The sequence below is a fragment of the Oncorhynchus nerka genome, linkage group LG10 (assembly GCF_034236695.1).
Source record: "Oncorhynchus nerka isolate Pitt River linkage group LG10, Oner_Uvic_2.0, whole genome shotgun sequence".
NCBI classification, from domain to species: domain Eukaryota; kingdom Metazoa; phylum Chordata; class Actinopteri; order Salmoniformes; family Salmonidae; genus Oncorhynchus; species Oncorhynchus nerka.
In genome coordinates this window covers 22464363-22484350 of record NC_088405.1, presented here as the reverse complement: position 1 = coordinate 22484350, position 19988 = coordinate 22464363, and the positions used below count along the sequence as shown (strand labels likewise).

Below are 19988 nucleotides of genomic sequence, written 5' to 3'. Positions count from 1 at the left end.
AGAAGCACATCATTATCCCTCGCTAAGTGCACAATATACCAGTACTGTATTCACCCCCATCAAGCACTTTAAAAACAGAAACAATAGGTTGTTGGTGCAACTAGCTCTAGCTTGATTAAAGAAAGAAAGACATTGAGAAAGAGATAAAGGGAGAGGAGAGGAAAGTAAAGTGTGGGAGTATACAGTGCATTCAGAAAGTATTCAGACGCCTTGACTTTTTCCACATTTTGTTACATTATAGACTTATTAAAAAATTAATGGCATTGTTTTTTCTCCTTCATCAAGCTACACACATACCCCATAATGACAAAACCTGTTTTTGTTTTTTTTTCAAATATTTTTTTTCACATTTGTTAAAAAATATTTTTAAAATGGAAATATCACATTTACATAAGTATTCAGACCCTTTACTCAGTACTTTCTTGAAGCACCTTTTCCAGCGATTACAGCCCCAGTCTTCTTGGGTATGACGCTACAAGCTCGGTACACCAGTATTTGTGGAGTTTCTCCTATTCTTCTCTGCAGATCCTCTCAAGCTCTGTCAGGTTGGATGGGGAGGGTCGCTGCACAGCTATTTTCAGGTTTCTCCAGAGATGTTTGATCGGGTTCAAGTCCGGGCTCTGGCTTGGCCTCTGAAGGACATTCAGAGACTTGTCTGGAAGACATTCCTGAGCTGTCTTGGCTGTGTGCTTAGGAAGGTGTTGGAAGGTGAACCTTCGCCCCAGTCTGAGGTCCTGAGCATGTTGTCATCAAGGATCTCTTTGTACTTTGCTCCCTACATCTTTCCCTTGATTCTGACTGCTACCACCATGCTTCACCGCAGGGATGGTGCCAGGTCTCCTCCATACGTGACGCTTGGCATTTAGGCCAAAGAGTTCAGTCTTGGTATCATCAGACCAGAGAATCTTCTTTCTGGTCCAAGAGTCCTTTAGGTGCCTTTTGGCAAACGAAGCGGGCTGAAATGTAACTTTTATTGAAGGCCTGAATGGGAAGACCTTCCAGAATGACAACCATGGCCACAGAGGAACTCTGGAGTTCTGTCAGAGTGAGCATTGGGTTCTTGGTCACTTCCCTGACCAAGGCCCTTCTCCCCCAATTGCGCAGTTTGGGCATTCAAGTTTGGACTCAGGATGCACCCGAGCTCAATTTCGATACTCATAGCAAAGAGTCTGAATACTTAAGTAAATAAGGTATTTCTGTTTTTTATTTTGAATAGATTAGCAACATTTTCAAAAAATCTATTTTTGCTCTGTCATTATGGGGTATTGTGTGTAGATTGATATGGGGGAAATTGTTTCATCCATTGTAGAATATGTCTGTAACGTAACAAAATGTGGAAAAAGTCAAGGGGTCTGAATACTTCCCAAATGGACTGTGCATGGGCCAAGCAGGATGCAATCTCCTCAACTTTATGTCCACTCGTAACCCTCACTGTTTCTAATAACGAGACTGAGAATAAAATTTCAAAAGTCCTTCATTGACAGTCAAACTGTCAGAGAGAAGACATTTTTTCAGTTCTGCATTAAAAACAACTAACTTAAATTTGACCTCTACCAGGCTGTAAGTTTATGAGCATCTTTTTTATTTAGGATGCCTACAAGTGCTCATAGTCTGCATTTTGGTTTTGGCAGCATCTGGGTTGTAAATGTTTGTTTGTGTGAATAATTAATGTATGGGTGGAACTGCAAGATGTAATCTGCCTGTCTGAATCCATTTGCAGCAACCAGCCTGTGGCAGTCAGACAGTCACACTCAGGGAAACAGACTAGAGGGGCCGCAGTGCCATAAAAAAATCACAGATAACTAAATCAATAGACCAACTCAGCAAGCGGTTTCCACTCTGCTAAACTCCGATTTCCCCCTGACATTGTGTATGCCATCCACAGGTGAGATGATTCGCTGAAAACAATCGAACCGCTGATGTGATGCACAACAATTTATTTTTAATGTATCTTTCGGTCTCTCTTTGATTGGCACTTTGAACCTCCCACAGCTTCCGTGCACTTTTTATTTATTTCACCTTTATTTATCTTGGCAAGTCTAACCCAGACGACGACGGGCCAATTGTGCGCCGCCCAATGATACTCCAATTTGCAGCCAGTTGTGATACAGCCTGGAATTTAAACAGGGTCTGTAGGTCTGTAGTGACGCCTCTAGCACTGAAATGCAGTGCCTTAGACCGCTGCGCCACTTGGGAGCCCTTCCAACTTCACTATTTGACACTGATAATGAACCCGTTATTGTTCAATTAATTATACTGGATTCCAGACAGGAACTGTACACTTGCCATTTATGGCATTCAAATGTGGCCCATTTTAGAACTTAATACAGACAGCATGGACATTAAAGGGCCAATCCGAAGTTGAAATGATAACAAAGCGGTCACCGCTGAGTGATGGGTCTGGAGAAATGAAACAACTCAAATTCACAGAGCTATGGATGCAAGGTCTGACCATGCATGATATCAAAATTAGAGTTGTAACCATGTTGAGGCTAAAGTGTTTTTTTATTTTATTTACAATGTTTACAAACATAGAAGTAAAACACACTTATATAAAAGTTAAAAAGGCATTGATAAGTTATATTCTTTAAGAATCAATGGGTATATTATTCATTTATAAATCCAAAAATGGATGTAGCAAGTGCAGATTGCCCCTTTCTAAATCAGCCAAGGTAAGGACAAAACACTTTTGGTTGATAACATGAACATACTGAAGGGTTTGAGTGGGATGAAATGACCAGCTTTAATTTAATCACAGGTGGTGGCACTTCATTAAAAGGTGACTGAACTTCCTGATTTGGCCTCGTTTTGAAGATTGCTCATTAAGAAATGCTAAACAAGAGTTGTCTTGGGGGTGTGGTTTGATGTGAGTGTGTTATGTTTGCATATCGTACCCGGGCAATTACTGCTGTTTGTCCCTCCTAAGTCACCATAGCAACAGCATAGCCAACATAGGTGTATGGTGTATTTCTCAGGTAAAAAGAAAATGTGCATGAAAAACTAATCAGTGCACTTCAGACAGTCGAGTCGGGAAAGTTTGGCTGCGTGCTCAGGACTGATTTCTGAGAATAACATCACATCTACAACCTCATCTGCAAGCTGTCAAACTTTTGTAAATAAATCACAAGTTACACACTGTTTATCAGTGCCCAAAATCACTAGTAGCTTGCAGGCACATTGAGCATCCAGGCCACAATCAGCTTATCAAGTCACTGGCGAGTGGCAATGTGTGCGCTTCTGTGCCGTTTTGTTTCTTACAACTTTCACACTATCTATTACTAGTGTGTGCACGTTTGTCTGGCAGTGTTTCATAGGGAATCATGTTACAAAACAGGTTACGTGGGAACATGAGATGTTCCCGAATGCAGTTGCAGTTTGGATACAAGTGCGCTCTGTCTCAATTCAAATTTTGCCACAAAAAGTGGCAAATTTGAGTGGTTTACACTATCAAAACACATCAATCAGCAAGTGGCCACTTAATAAAGGGCCTAGGACCAAGAGTTCAACATAACATGGGCGACATGAGGCGCCGCGTAATGGGCAGGTCTGTCTCACTATCTGGAGGTTCTGGCTGCTATGATTGGATATAGCGGGTGCAGCTGATAGAGCGCAATCAGCACAGCTGCTTCTCTCCTGTTAGTCAGCACTGGGTAATCCATACTCACCCTTCCAGTAAATTGTGACATACTCACAAAACTCAGTTTTAGATGAGACTGACTTTATCACCAACATTTTCCTATTTACACTTTGTAGTACATTTTGACACTAGAATGAATGTTTCTGACTCATATCAATGCCACATAGGCTGTTTAAAACTAGAGAAGTTGTTTCTAAATTGCTGCCTAAAATCTCTCTTCTGTGCCCCACTCAGGTTAAGATCTAGCTCCCATTCTCACATGACCTGGCAATACACTATTTTTAACCATCCTACCTGCACATCCCCATTTACCCTCCAAAAAACATTACTAGTCCCACATAAAACTGGATCCATGACCCTTAAAATCCCAAAAGATTGAGGTAAAGAATATCCTCTGATGAATATGGATTACATTTATATTAGACTAGATTAGTAGATTAAGTGGTCTTTAGTTCATATATATGATTGGTATTTTAGAAATATGACAGGAATGAGTTATTTCACAGTAGTTACAAAGTAATGCAGATAGGCCTAAGTAATATTGCCGCACTGAAATAGTTCCACAACTTTGTATGAAAGGACTTCACCTGTTGCTAATAATCAAATAAAAATAAATTCCATGTAACCACATCTGCCTGGGAAATGTACTGTTAAGTGTGACCAATTTCCTGAATAGATTTAATCTAAGGGATTAAAATGTGCTGTTATTTGCATCCTGATGATGGACATGCAGGTTTTAACCCAATTCAACACAACACATTTGACAAGTGTGACCCAGTAGTGTCTACCTTTTCTTTTAAATTGCAAGTCCAGAGGATGTTGACAGATGGTCAAGGTGTGAAAGTAGCTGCATGATGGCATTACGGTGCTGATTCCCTTCTGACAAGAGGGGAGGTGACCTCAGCTCCTCACATTATAGGCCAATACAAGCGATCAATCAAGACCTGTACTAAAGGGAAAAAATCAGTAGGGCCTCCCCTAAAGCAACTCTGACTCAGGGATCATAATGATCATAATCAAATAAGTCTACATATTCACTATTTCCAATCATGTGGACCAGTTATAATATAGTTTACACACTCAAACTCAATCTACCAGCAATAAGTAATGTGTTCATTATCAAATCACCAGTGTTTGGGAGTAGTTTTGCAATAGCTTGGTGGTTGTCGAACTAAATTCAAATCTTGGTTGTGTTTTCAGTAGTTAATTACTTGTTTACCATATAGCGGTGTAGCTAACTACTTGAACTACACACTACATTTTATGCCAGAAAATGTCCTTTCTTTTTCGGCATTAGACCTACCAATCTCACCTGAAACATAGTTTTTGTGTTTGGTCGGCTAAATTACACATTAACAACAGATTGATTGCAATTTGTAGTCTATGAAATTTCAGATTTAGAAATTAGATTTCAACATGAAGTAGTTTGTATGTAGTGAACTATTTTTTCAAAGTAGCTTTAGTTAAGTAAAGTAATATTTTTTAAAGAGTAGCTTAACATCTTCCATCGTGACATAATTGGTAGCTTGGTAAACTATATGTCCAGAGTAGCTTCCCTAACACTGGCAATCACAACACTTAACGTGGAGTAGGAATTCACTATTTTCCACTCGATCTATACAGGTAGTCAGCCATGAATTGCCAGCAATAGCAAGCCTCAATGACAAGGACCACAAAAAAAACATGGCTTAGTCTACTATCCATTACATGGATAGTTCTCAGCCCTCTCCTGTACTCCCTGTTCACCCACGACTGCGTGGCCATGCACGCCTCCAACTCAATCATCAAGTTTGCGGACGACACAACAGTGGTAGGCTTGATTACCAACAACGACGAGACGGCCTACAGGGAGGAGGTGAGGGCCCTCGGAGTGTGGTGTCAGGAAAATAACCTCACACTCAACGTCAACAAAACAAAGGAGATGATTGTAGAATTCAGGAAACAGCAGAGGGAGCACCCCCCTATCCACATCGACGGGACAGTAGTGGAGAGGATAGTAAGTTTTAAGTTCCTCGGCGTACACATCACGGACAAACTAAATTGGTCCACCCACACAGACAGCGTCGTGAAGAAGGCGCAGCAGCGCCTCTTCAACCTCAGGAGGCTGAAGAAATTCGGCTTGTCACCAAAAGCACTCACAAACTTCTACAGATGCACAATCGAGAGCATCCTGTCGGGCTATCACCACCCGGTACGGAAACTGCTCCGCCCACAACCGTAAGGTTCTTTAGAGGGTAGTGAGGTCTGCACAACCCATCACCGGGGGGCAAACTACCTGCCCTCCAGGACACCTACACCACCCGATGTCACCGGAAGGCCATAAAGATCATCAAGGACAACAACCACCAGAGCCACTGCCTGTTCACCCCGCTATCATCCAGAAGGCGAGGTCAGTACAGGTGCATCAAAGCAGGGACAGAGAGACTGAAAACCAGCTTCTATCTCAAGGCGATCAGACTGTTAAACAGCCACCACTAACATTGAGTGTCTGCTGCCAACACACTGACTCAACTCCAGCCACTTAATAATGGAATTGATGGAAATGTATATATTTTTTACATCACTAGCCACTTTAAACAATGCTACTTAATATAATGTTTACATTATTACATCTACATTACTCATCTCATATGTATATGTATATACTATACTGTACTCTATATCATCTACTGCATCTTTATGTAATACATGTATCACTAGCCACTTTAACTATGCCACTTTGTTTACATACTCATCTCATATGTATATACTGTACTCGAATACCATCTACTGCATCTTGCCTATGTCGTTCTGTACCATCACTCATTCATATATCTCCATGTACATATTCTTTATCCCTTTACACTTGTGTGTATAAGGTAGTAGTTTTGGAATTGTTAGGTTAGATTACTCATTGGTTATTAATGCATTGTCAGAACTAGAAGCACAAGCATTTCGCTACACTCCCATTAACATCTGCTAACCATGTGTATGTGACAAATAAAATGTTATTTGACATGCTGTATATTTGTCTGTTGAGTCTAAGGTGACTGTTGCCAGGGATATTTGATTGGAAAATCGATATGAATCCACAAAGATAATAATTTGTACATTTACCACCCTTGAATGGAATGTAAAGGCTTTATATTGTAGCGTGGCAGAGAGTAATAACAAAGGAATGCGCCGGGGTTAAGGTGTCACGGCTCTTGATATTGTTTGGTGATTCATAAGCATCCGCGCATAGTTTCTAAACCCAGAAGAGCAACATCGCGAGACTTCCGGGAACGCTTGCGAAATAAACCAGGCCAGGGTTTGAAAAGTCAATGAGAAAAGTGAAACATTCTTCCTTTAGTTGTTAATTTTCTCGAAATCTAAATGGCACAACCTAGATTCGAGCCAATGTCTTAAGTACTTGAACATGTTATTACTCCACCCTCGTGAAAGTGACACACGGACACGTTTTAATTTTCGTCAAAAACAACTTTATATCGAAGGAGTGCCTGTGATTTGATGGCCTACACATGCGCAATTGGGCGCGAGACGACCTTTATAGACACGATGACGTATTTCTACGCATCAGCTTAGCTTGCCAACGTCGCCATGACATATACTGGAGAAGCAGCTTTAGCCTGTCTTCATACCGTACTGTCGGTCTGTGATTAGCTGCAAGTCAATAATAGGCTACTTCCGACCGAAAGAGGTTGTAATAATGTCTAGTAGACTTGAACTTAACGTAGCAGGCGTAATAGAAAGTAGACTTTGTCTTTGAACACTGGTTAGAAAGTAGCCTGGATCAAACAACTCAATACTCCATTAGAATGTTACTTTGAAACAGTATATTTGCTGATACTTACTTGAATCTTCCCTGACAGTGTTGACACTGGGCTCCAACCCATCCTTGGTCACAGACGCAAGTTCCATTGATGCATTTACCAGAAAAGCAATTTTTATCACAGGACTTGGAGACTGTGGCTTCGGTGTAAAACACCAAGTACAGCATAAGGAATGCCCCCAAATATATTTTGATGTCCTGGGGTCGCATATTTGGATATCTAGTCCATGTGCATAGATGCATTCCTCGGCAGTCCCCTCCCATTTTACTTTAGAAACAGGTAAAGGTCTCCTTTTCTGGTTAAGACTTCCTTATTCACAGATTGAGTGACTCAATTAAAATGTCACTTATCGGTAATAAATACTTTGTAAGCAAAGGTTTGGTGTATGCGTGGGATAGCCTAGCCATGAAGTTAAATACACTCAAATATTCAAATTGGCTTATTTATTGGCTATAGAAACATAGCTGAGTCTGAGCATATTGCTGGAGTCCCGCAACTAAAGCATCTCTCATCAGACAACAAAGCCTGCAAATGTGCACTGACTTTATGCACTCCTATTAAACTTTCTTGAACTAACGTTGATGAATGCTCACAGCGTTATTCCCAGAGGCTAAGAAGCCATTTTAAAAACCAAAGAAAATCGGTGTGTTTTCTAAGTTGTATTCTAAATTAAGTATTTTCCAAGCAATTTTCAAGTTCACCATCCTAATGCTTCCCGAAAAACTGGAAGAAAATAAAAGGTCACAGGATTGATCCTGGGATGTTAGTTCTGGATCCCAATTTCCATTGCAAGAGTCGGTTGTGGATGTTGTTCGCTGCGGTGGAGAATGCAGCAACCCGGACAAATAGATCAAGTTGACCGTTCTCCGTTCCGCTTTTTCCCACTTTCAGTCTAGACCCCTTCACTGAAGATAATGACGCTTATTTGCATAAACATTATTGTAATCCTTGTCAGAGAAAGCGATATTCACCGATGAATAACAACACGATCACCTCCTTACGTGATGATACTCGCACAGCTGGTTTTCGACAGGGAAACTCCTGGACAAAGCTCCGAGCATGAGCAGAGCAAAATTACGCATTTAAAGAGACAGTACACGAATGCGCGCTGCTGTCCCTGTACTGGTTAGCCCTATCCGAGATCCTTGGGACCTCTGTGCCCTAAACTCTAACCTTAACCCCTACCCTAACCATACCCTAACCTTAACCCTTACCATTTTTAACAAGAACCCCCTGTACTTCTCAGAACCTTGTTTTTCTTCTTCTCTGGTATAACGGCGTTCGCAACAATTGGATGTGCATGCCGCCACCTACTGTACGGGTGGATAATAAGGATCCACAAATGGAAAAAATATGTGTGTGAAAAATATTCATATAAAATGATAAATAAAATGTAACTAATCAAAATCAACCTGCTTTTCTGTAAAAAAAAATATATATATAATAACATTTCATCAGGTTCCCACACAGGCTCACAAGGAGCATTGTGCCATCTTCCAGAGACAGTAGTCCTTGCTGTGCTTCTGCAGTGAACTCTTGAAACCTCAAATACATTTTTGGCCGCAGCCACAATGTCAAGCTTCTTGGATTTCTTGTACACTTGAGCAATATAATTTATAACAGTGGCAATAAACATTACAAAATCCACCTTCACAATGAGTGTATCCAGGTCTATTGACTGACAAGGAACATTTATAATGGCCTGTGGATCATCACCACCATCTCTTCAGCGCTGTTGCCACTTGCCCCATCGACTCTCTTAACCACCTCCACATAGGAGATCAGCTGGACAGCCCTGATCCTTGACACCTCGACCTCTTGACTTTCATGTTAACAGGGCACTCAGGGAATATGATCCCCACCACAGTTGCAACATTTTACATTCACAGACTCTTCAATAACATATTCCTCCCATCTGCAAACACTTGACCAAACTTTTTACACTTCTTGTATTTCAGCAGGTTTTGCAGAAAAAACTCACAGCGTACCTTATACAGTATATCCCAGCTTTACATGGGTTGGGAGATACTCTTCATCAAATATCAGTAATACGGATGTACTATTCTCCTTTTTCCCCCCATACACCATACATACAATAACTACTACTTTCAGGCTGAGATATTGATTATCAATGTTCAACGGGATGCCAGAGATAACACCTTTTACCAGTGCCCTGTTACGAAAATCAAAGCTGTCCACTTAATTCATCGATAATTTTGCGAGCCACAATGCACACTCCTTTTGCTCTTCAAAATCAAAGATTATTGGTCACATACACGTGTTCAGCAGATGTTATTGCAGGTGTAGCGAAATGCTTGTGTTTCTAGCTTCAACAGTGCAGTAATATCTAACAATTCACAACAATACACACAAATCCAAAATAAAGGAATGGAATTAAGAATATATAAATATTTGGACGAGCAATGTTGGAGCGGCTTAGACTAAGATACAGTAGAATAGAATACAGTATATACACGAGATGAGTAATGAACAATATTAAAGTGACCAGTGTTCCCTTATTAAAGTGGCCAGTGATTTCAAGTCTATGTACAGTATATAGGGCAGCAGCCTCGAAGGTGCTAGTGATGGCTATTTAACAGTCTGATGGCCTTGATATAAGCTGTTTTTCTTTCTCATTGATGCACCTGTACTGGCCTAGCCTTCTGGATGATAGCGGGGTGAACAGCTTGGTTGCTGACCTTGATGATCTTTTTGGCCTTCCTGTGCTGTAGGTGTCCTGGAGGGCAGGTAGTTTGCCTCTGGTGATGCGTTGGGCAGACCGCACCACCCTATGGAGAGCCCTGCAGTTGCGGGCGGTGCAGTTGCCGTACCAGGCGGTGATACAGCCCGACAGGATGTTCTCAATTGTGCATCTATAAAAGTTTGTGATGGTTTTAGGTGTCAAGCCAAATTTCGTCAGCCTCCTGAGGTTGAAGAGGCGCTGTTGCGCCTTCTTCACTCCACTGCCTGTGTGGGTGGACCATTTCAGTTTGTCCGTGATGTGTACGCCAAGGAACTTGAAGCTTTCCACGTTCTGCATTGTGGTCCCGTCGATGTGGATAGGGGGGTGCTCCCTTTGCTGTTTCCTGAAGTCCACGATCAGCTCCTTTTTTTTGTTAACATTGAGTGATAGGTTGTTTACCTGGCACCACACTCCCAGGGCCCTCACCTCCTCCCTGTAGGCTGTCTCATCATTGTTGATAATCAGGCCTACTACTGTTGTGTTGTCTGCAAACTTGATGACTGAGTTGGAGGTGTGCGTGGCCATGGGTGAACAGGGAGTATAGGAGGGGGCTGAGCACGCACCCTTGCGGGTGTTGAGGATCAGTGAAGTGGTGTTGGTTCCTACCTTCACCACCTGGGGGTGGTCCATCACGAAGTCCAGGACCCAGTTGCACAGGGCAGGGTTCAGACCCAGGGACCCGAGCTCAATGATGGTGTTGAATGCTGAGCTATAGTCAATGAACAACATTCTTACAGATACACAACACCATCCCACTCCTGAGTCATGGTTACTTTAAATGCATCCACTATTCCCAGCACCTTCTTCACCATCCTCATGACTTCAAAAAGGTTCCCCAAATGAACATCCTTATCCAAAAAAAACTTGCTCTGACAAAAAACGTTTCATCAGACTCCTCTTCAACAACAATTCTAGCCCTTTTCGTTCCATTCTTGGACTTCACTGTTGTCCACTCATCCTTCTCACTAACTGTACTCCATGCACTTTCAGCTTCAAACAGCACTTCCGCTTCCGCCTTCTCGCTTGGCTTCTTCTTCCTCGGTGGGGTTTTTCAGTGGTTGGAATCCAACGGTAATGGCGCATTACTGCCACCTACTGTGCTGCCTGCTGCTGTCCTGTACTTCTCAGAACCTTATCACAATCACATCACACAATATCCCCATGGGCAATTTCAAACCATTGTTGCAGAAATGCTTTCCTGTCTTGGTTACTGACCTCAAGTGCCCTTGTCTCTGCTAATGTATTTAATCTCAATTTGTTTCAAATGGCACACACTTGAGGCCAGGAAGATGATTGATTATGGATGCTGTTGAACAGAAACAATAGCCTATCATGGATTCAGCCTCTTCTAATCAACCAAGAAAATAAGTTATAATTATAACAATGTAAATGGTGTGCCATAGAATAACCTAGGCCTAGATGTGTTGAGTGAGTTTTATCATTTTCTATGCAATTTGTTGCTTTGGTTTTAATCGAATTGTCAAGAATCAATAAACATTTTTCTTTTTAATTTCCCCCCGATGGGACTATGTGACCCAATCAATAGTTCTGCATTGACTCTAGGGTGAGCAGAATTCCTAGCTGCATAATGGAATTTACCCAAGCAACCAGAATACAAAGCCAGCTTAAATGGTTCACTGTGGAATACTTTTTCTACCCAGGTACTTGTTTTAAAGACCCTTTTCTGAGTTGTAATGAATTCAGGTCTGACCTTGTTCAGCATCACCTTCAGTAGGATTACCAGTTATAATGGTCATCATCATTAGACCCTAACATTCATTTACTATTCTGGGTAATAGAATCAAGTCACTCACACATTCATGCCAATGCTATTAAGTCCCTTATTGCTTTAGTTAAAAAGATTCTGCTTCTCTTAGTTAGAAGAGGTCATGTTTTATGTTGTTTAATCAATTAAACTCTGTGGATTTTTTAAAATGTACACTAAGTGAATGTACTTTGTAGGAGGGGAACACGTCTCTGTTGCTAGAAACCAAGCAAAACACACATAATCCTGCATGTTTACGTCAGGCCCAGAGAAACATTAAAGAAATCTTTGAACCAAATTAGTTTTCCTCTTTGTCCAACAACTATGAAGTAGAATCAGGGAAAATAGCCATACTAGCTCGAAAGACCTCACACACACACACACACACACACACACGCTAACAGGAAATGTTCTTTAATGCCTCATCATGACATGCTGTTTATGTTCCCAAAGTGGGTATCCCCGGGGTCCCTGGGTAAGCCATGAGCCAGATGTTTCCTGGTGGACTGTGTATAGTTGATAGCTACCTGGCTGTGCCCTCTGGCTGTGCCCTCTTTACTGCATGCACCAAAAATAGGTTGAGCCCATTGTTCCATGACTTCCCTGAAATAGCTAATAAAATAAATTGCTGATCAGGGATTTTCTTTACCGAATGGTAAGAACAAGAAAATGGTTTTGTATCAGAATACACAGTGGCCACTGATCCTTTCTTTAGACGTTGGGCCTAGACAGTGGCGACCCTTATTTTGGCCTTAATACGTGTCACATATCAGTTTGCAAACAATGTTTAAAAAAAACATATATATATATACGTATATGTATAGAGTTAATAACGCTGCATACAAACATGGTCTCTTTTGGCTTTCTTGAGTAAGGCAGCTCCAAAATGCAGGTGTTTCCGCCTAGCCCAGTGCTTTCTTTGGTGGAGTGGCAGCCAGCGTAAAATACAGAGCGTAGGGGTTTGTAATCTTCTCTAGTTGCGCCGTAATTGGCTCTGTTCTTTCAGTCATGGGGACACTACGTTACTGCAAAATCTACAGGGATATCTAGAAAGTTCAAGCCCCCTTGGGTGCTGCCATAGATTTACATTAGAATTGCCCATCCAAGAAGGCTCAAGGTCATTGGCTACAGATAAAATGGTGTCAAATCACGTTATATCTACCGTAGCTTTGATTGGACGGATCACGTCAACATCATACTTTCAAAATCTTAGCTAGCAAGCCGTTATCATCATGAATCACGTCAACAATCTACTGGGAAATCATTTTCAATCCTTGTCATATGAAGAGAAATTACAGATAAAACGCATTCGTGCTCATTGGCCATTAGACATAAACATTACACAACAAGTTGGAAATCGAAAATTCAACAATGAGTGGTTTGGAAGGAATCAGTGGCTAACTGCAAAGCAATCACTATTTTGCTTCCCCTGCTATTTGGTGGAGAGGGTGTGTGGTCCAAGTCTGAGTTTAAGGGTCTCTTTTCCAATCTTAAAAGGAGAAACATTCACACGCAATGTCATGGGACAGAAAAGGTTGAATACATTGACCATACTGTCAATCCAGTATGACTGCCATGTTCAAAACAACTGGAAACTCAGACTTCAGTGAGTTCCAGACAACTGGGAACTCTGAAAAAATTAGCTGTGGCTGGGAAAATACGTTTTGAACGGTCATCCAACTCGGAATTCCAAGTTGGGAACACGGGGCCTCTTTCTAGAGCTCCAACCTGTAGATCACTGACATCATGATTCAACCCTGTTTTTTTTCCAGAGTTCCCAGTTGTCTTGAAAGCACCATAAATCCAGATAATGCCAGACTTTGATGTTTAAGTTTAAGCTTAATGACAAAATTTGCCCACAAGAAGGACCAACGCGCCACCTTCCTGTTCAAGTGAGCACAGCACAACGGTCCAAAAATGACTTGTATGCTGCTGCATAAATTATGTAATATGCCAGGTAGATATGTATACTGCAGCTAAGAAAGTAATACTAAGTGTATGTTGTGTAGTAATACTGCTGTTAGTAGCCCATGTGCCTCACCCTAATAATTTGGTCCCTTTCCCCCTCATAACTTAATATACTGTTCTGACTTGTAAGATATTATAAGAGAAGATCATTGTCTGCTTATATGCCCCCTTTATTTATCCGAGGGTTCTGACTTGGGGAGAATACTGTAAGAACGGCCTATGTTCTGAATACTGCCGCTGTACATTTCAAAAGTGCTGAACAAATAGTTCTATTGACTACATCTATCATAGCTCGCTCATTAATGTCTTAATCGAAATTACGGATTGCCTCTTATCCGCTCATCATTCCCTTATGCCATAGTTTGTACATCTCAAATGTCCGTATAAACCACAATTGTTTAAGCAAGTCAGCCATATCAGCCATGTTTTTTAAAGGCAGTAAATGAGGCTGAATGATCTGTTTCTCTGCCAGACAAGGCTCCGCTGATATCCAGATGTAGCTGTGTTAAGAATTCACTCCATTGTGCTGAAAAGAAAGCTCTGCTGTTGGGACAGCTTTATGTTTTTTAATTTTATTTTTTTATTTTTTTATTTTACCTTTATTTAACCAGGCAAGTCAGTTAAGAACATATTCTTATTTTCAATGACGGCCTGGGAACAGTGGGTTAACTGCCTGTTCAGGGGCAGAACGACAGATTTGTATCTTGTCAGCTCGGGGGTTTGAACTCGCAACCTTCTGGTTACTAGTCCAACGCTCTAACCACTAGGCTACGCTGCCGCCCCATGTAGGCCCTAACAGTTTGTGGATACCGTTTGTCACAGTTATAGTGCAATTCATGTCTTGTTTAGTGTTGTGTTGTGGAGTGGCTTTGCTGGCATGCATCTAAAAATGTTTTGGGGAGTTTGCCCCATCAAGATTTACATGCTAAAAATCACCAGTGGGCCTAGATAAGATCCTCATATGATGAACAGAACAACTCTAGTAAGATCATCAGCTCTGCTATCTGACCATACCATAGCCAGATCAGCAGTGTTATGACAGTCTGTTTGCATGCTCATTGGCTCCCTCATGCATCCACAAACTGTCACTGCAAGTCATCCTACCAATCACATTGTACTGTCAATCCAAAAGAGAATGATTCAGCCCTAGTGATTGAGGGCAGAGGGCAAAACCAAATCTATAAGTCACACTCTGACAAGATATTACACATTGCCAAGCCCATTTCAGACAAATCCTGTTATACAGTATCAGTGAGCCAGCCATGAGGGTCATCGGTGAGGATGGGAATGTGATTTCATATCCTCTGAGCGGCTTGTGCCAGACAGGGTTTATGAAACGCTGCCATCTGTCCTGCCTTCAATTTGAAGTGCGTCTAAACAGGGAGGTCTGAGGCTGGGCTGGGCTAAAGCACTGACAGGATCATCCATCTTGTTACGTCAGAATGACAACTCACGCAGATGACCCCCTCTTCAATCACGTACTGTATGATCACCAGGATCAGACACTTTCCCTGCAGTATGGGTTTAAAATCAGGTCTCTCTCCCCCAATGGGCTTTCTTAGCATGGGAAACATTTGTTTACATTGCCAAACCAAGTCAAATAGATAACTCAAGTGAAATAAAAAATCAACAACAAACATTACACTCACAAACATTCAAAAGGAATAGAGACATTTAAAATGTCATATTATGGCTATATACAGTGTTGTATTGATGTGCAAATAGTTAAAGTCCAAAAGGGAAAATAAATAAATATGGGTTGTATTTAAAATGGTGTTTGTTCTTCACTGGTTGCCCTTTTCTTGTGGCAACAGGTCACAAATCTTGCTGCTGTGATGGCACACTGTGGTATTTCACCCAATAGAGATGATCAAAATTGGATTTTTGGGTCTGTGTAATCTGAGGGAAATATGTGTCTCTAATATGGTTATACATTTGTCTCTCTCTCTCTCCCACTCTCTCAGCCTCTTTCTGTGATCAAATCAAAGTGTATTTGTCACGTGAGCCGAATACAACAGGTGTAGACCTTACAGTGAAATCCTTACTTACAGATTGTAACCAATAGTGCGAAGAAAAAAAAGGTATGTGTGTGTGTAGGTAAGTAAAGAAATAAAACAACGGTAAAAAGACATTTGAGAATAACAGTAGCAAGGCTATATACAGACACCGGTTAGTCAAGCTTATTGAGGTAGTATGTACATGTGGGTATGGGTAAAGTGACTATGCATATATGATGAACAGAGAGTAGCAGTAGCGTAAAAGAGGGGGTTGGCGGGTGGTGGGTGGGACACAATGCAGATAGCCCGGTTAGCCAATGTGCGGAAGCACTGGTTGGTCGGGCCAATTGAGGTAATATATACATGAATGTATAGTTAAAGTGACTATGCATATGTGATAAACAGAGAGTAGCAGCAGCATAAAAGAGGGGTTGGGGGGGGCACACAATGCAAATAGTCCGGGTAACCATTTGGTTACTTGTTCAGGAGTCTTATGGCTTGGGGGTAAAAACTGTTGAGAAGCCTTTTTGTCCTAGACTTGGCACTTTGGTACCGCTTGCCATGCGGTAGTAGAGAGAACAGTCTATGACTGGGGTGGCTGTGATCTTTGACAATTTTCATGGCCGTCCTCTGACACCGCCTGGTGTAGAGGTCCTGGATGGCAGGCAGCTTTGCCCCAGTGATGTACTGGGCCGTACACACTACCCTCTGAAGTGCCTTGCGGTCAGAGGCCGAGCAATTGCTGTACCAGGCAGTGATGCAACCAGTCAGGATGTTCTCGATGTTGCAGCTGTAGAACCTTTTAAGGATCTCAGGACCCATGCCAAACCTTATTAGTTTCCTGAGGGGGAATAGGCTTTGTCGTGCCCTCTTCACAACTGTCTTGGTGTGTTTGGACCATTCTAGTTTGTTGTTGATGTGGACACCAAGGAATTTGAAGCTCTCAACCTGCTCCACTACAGCCCCGTCGATGAGAATGGGGATGTGCTCAGTGCTCCTTTTCCTGTAGTCCACAATCATCTCCTTAGTCTTGGTTACATTGAGGGATAGGTTTTTATTCTGGCACCACCCGGCCAGGTCTCTGACCTCCTCCCTATAGGCTGTCTCGTCGTTGTTGGTGATCAGGCCTACCACTGTTGTGTCGTCAGCAAACTTAATGATGGTGTTGGAGTCGTGCCTGGCCATGCAGTCGTGGGTGAACAGGGAGTAGAGGAGGGGACTGAGCACACACCCCTGGGGAGCTCCAGTGTTGAGGATCAGCGTGGAAAGCGTGTTGCTACCTACCCTCACCACCTGGGGCAGGCCCATCAGGAAGTCCAGGATCCAGTTGCAGAGGGAGGTGTTTAGTCCCAGGTTCCTTAGCTTAATGCACAGTAGTACTGGTAGATATAATACATGAAAATTTGTCAATTTCAGCTCTGTATAGTCATTATACCATAAGAACCGTATCCATAGACAGGGCTTCCAACAAGGTCTGTATCAGTGGAGGCTGTGGAGGCTGTCCTCCCCTCTGCAGCTTCCACTGCTCTGTTCAGTCCAAACATCATATTGTTTTCGTGTCAGGTTAATGCTTTTACAATATGTCCATATTCTATTTTTCATTATAAGGGGTTGATTTCTATGTGATTGTTGCTTTAGGTTAGTACAGATTAGGGTATAGAGAAATGTGCACATAGTATATTTGTTAGGACCTTTGTTGAAAGCCCGGTCTATGGATACGGTTCTTATGGTATATATACTATACAAAGCTGAAATTTATAAATTGTCATCTATTATATCTACCAGTACTACTGTGCATTAAATATGATCACACACCCTATGAAATATATGATACATTTTTTTTAAAAACTATGCTACATGTGCCCGTTAGGACTATTGTACCCTTCTGACCTTGGTTATGGTTGCAATAACACAAAAGACCACAATCGCCAACCAGATGATCATTTGATTAAATAGAACTGGAGCTCAGAGGACAGGACTTGTCCATGTGAGTAATAAGACGGTCGGCTTCAGGGCCAGTTGTTTTTTGCTTCAGTGTTTGCCTGTTTGAGAGACAGTGTAATAAGGACATAACTTAGTCTTGTAGATAGGAGCCTCGGCACTGATTGGAGCCTAATGATCCTTGACAAAGCCCAAATCCAATTTTCTCACACCAAAGACATGGCACGCTTTAATAATATCTAGGTTATTTTAATTTTTAATTTTGGGTGAGTCAAAATATGATGGAATGGGTGGAATGGATATTTTTTCCAATAGCATATTATTTTTCTTGTGACAGCACAATTTAATATTTAGTTGTTGCGTCAGAATCAATCAATAGGGACACGATATGGAAAAGTTCAAAATTCTTGGATGAAGATGTCTACCATACTGTACTATCAAACATTTCATTCTATGAAATTGAGTGTGGTTATCGTACTCTATACAACAGATAAATAATATCCATTAAGTGCCGGTTCTACACAAATTCTCTGTACCTCCCCACAAAGTCTCATATAATATTTATATTATATTAGAGAAGCCCTTGAGATTAACCTAGTGTAGCCCAGTGTATAATCTTCCCATTGTAGGGGATCCTGATTCTGTCCATTTATCCAGTGACACAAGCGTACAAGAGAGGGAAGTGTGTGTGTACGTATGTGCATGAGTGCATGCGATACCGAGACAGAGAAAGACAGAGAGAGACAGAGAGCAAGAGAGATTAAGATGGCAATATAAACATTTCAAACGCACTAATGCAATATTAAATGGTTGGAGACATCCTGTTTGTAATTGTATAATCCATAGAGGTGGATAGAGGGCCCTTCTATGACAGCATGAGCAGTGCCATTGAGGGCACCCTCCATTTTAAAGTAGTCAATTTCTTCTTTTTCTACTGTACTTCTATTAGCTGGTAAATAAACTGAAAAGGTGCATACTGCCACCTGGAGTGTGTTGTCAGAACCAGTATAAAGCCGAGGTTGGTAATTTACTGCCATCTGCAGTTATGGAATGTTTGCTCAGGAGTATAATGAATTGGCTTATCCATCCTGATATACTGGATGAAATTATGTGATCTTTGCTTAACCTATAGGTTCCCACACCCAGTTGACTACAGCATTTTCTGCAGTTAAATGCAACAAACAGTATATATAATTAATGTATCATTATAATGTATATTTATATTATTTATAAATACGAATATGGTTTTTGAACAGGATAACCTGTTTACAAGCATGATACTTTTAGTTTATAGCTTGTTGGCCATTTGTTTTTCTCAATGATATTTACTACTTCACTGGTAATTCCCACTTGGTTATGTACGCACCATTAGAATGCAACAGGTGGGACCTTTTACATGTCTATCACTATGGAGAAGTACCTGATAGGATTATTTCAAGTACCTGCTGTCCCTTTAAAAAGGAAACTGCAATCAGCCATTTTGAGGAGACGACCGTGTGGAAATGTCTGGTTGGGGCTCAATGAAATGTTTGATGAATGTTAGAGTGTGTCCTTTATGGTAAGCCTTCTATTTCAAATGAGTAATATTATTGAACATGTTTGATGAATAATATAAACGGTTTGATAACCATCTTGTACATGTAGTATTTTTCATATTAAAGAATTGTTTATTGATGATTACAGTTAATATTTCTAAAGCCATAATGTAATAAATGATGAGATGACTTTCTCATTTGATGGCAAATTAATTTGGATGAATAGAATCAGATAATATATTAAACGGTATGTATATTAGGTGTGGCCCTTTGATATAGCATGGCTGTTTGGATGACCAGTCTAGGATTTATAATCCACTGCAGGTTATTCTGAAATTTAAACCTTTTTCTAAAATATTGTACTGTGAATATATTTCAAGAACAACTGATAGAATTCAAAACCAGCTTCTTCGGTGCTGAGCTTTTGAGTAACACAAACATCCACTAGGTGGCCACAAAAGACAGGGGATCCAATAGGTAGCTATGCACAACATACAGTGATTATTTGGAAAGCCAGGAGTTGCTGCTGACCATGTGACCTGAACATGAAAAACACAAAACCCTGATTGCAAAGGTATAACATAAGCCGT

At 41.2% G+C, this 19988-nt stretch overlaps 1 protein-coding gene across 4 annotated transcripts in view; it reads right to left on the bottom strand.

The window, feature by feature from the left end:
- The window catches only part of LOC115135025 (attractin-like protein 1), a 326923-nt gene extending 318281 nt beyond the window's left edge, over window positions 1-8642 (bottom strand). The window contains exon 1 of one of the 4 annotated variants that reach the window (XM_029669218.2): window positions 7471-8642. In XM_029669218.2, coding sequence (XP_029525078.1) covers window positions 7471-7712 — 242 coding nt within the window. In that variant the 5' untranslated portion in view covers window positions 7713-8642. The remainder of the gene's footprint in view (window positions 1-7470) is intronic. The other 3 variants (XM_029669216.2, XM_029669215.2, XM_029669217.2) reach the window with 3 other exon arrangements.
- Window positions 8643-19988: the final 11346 nt, after the last annotated feature.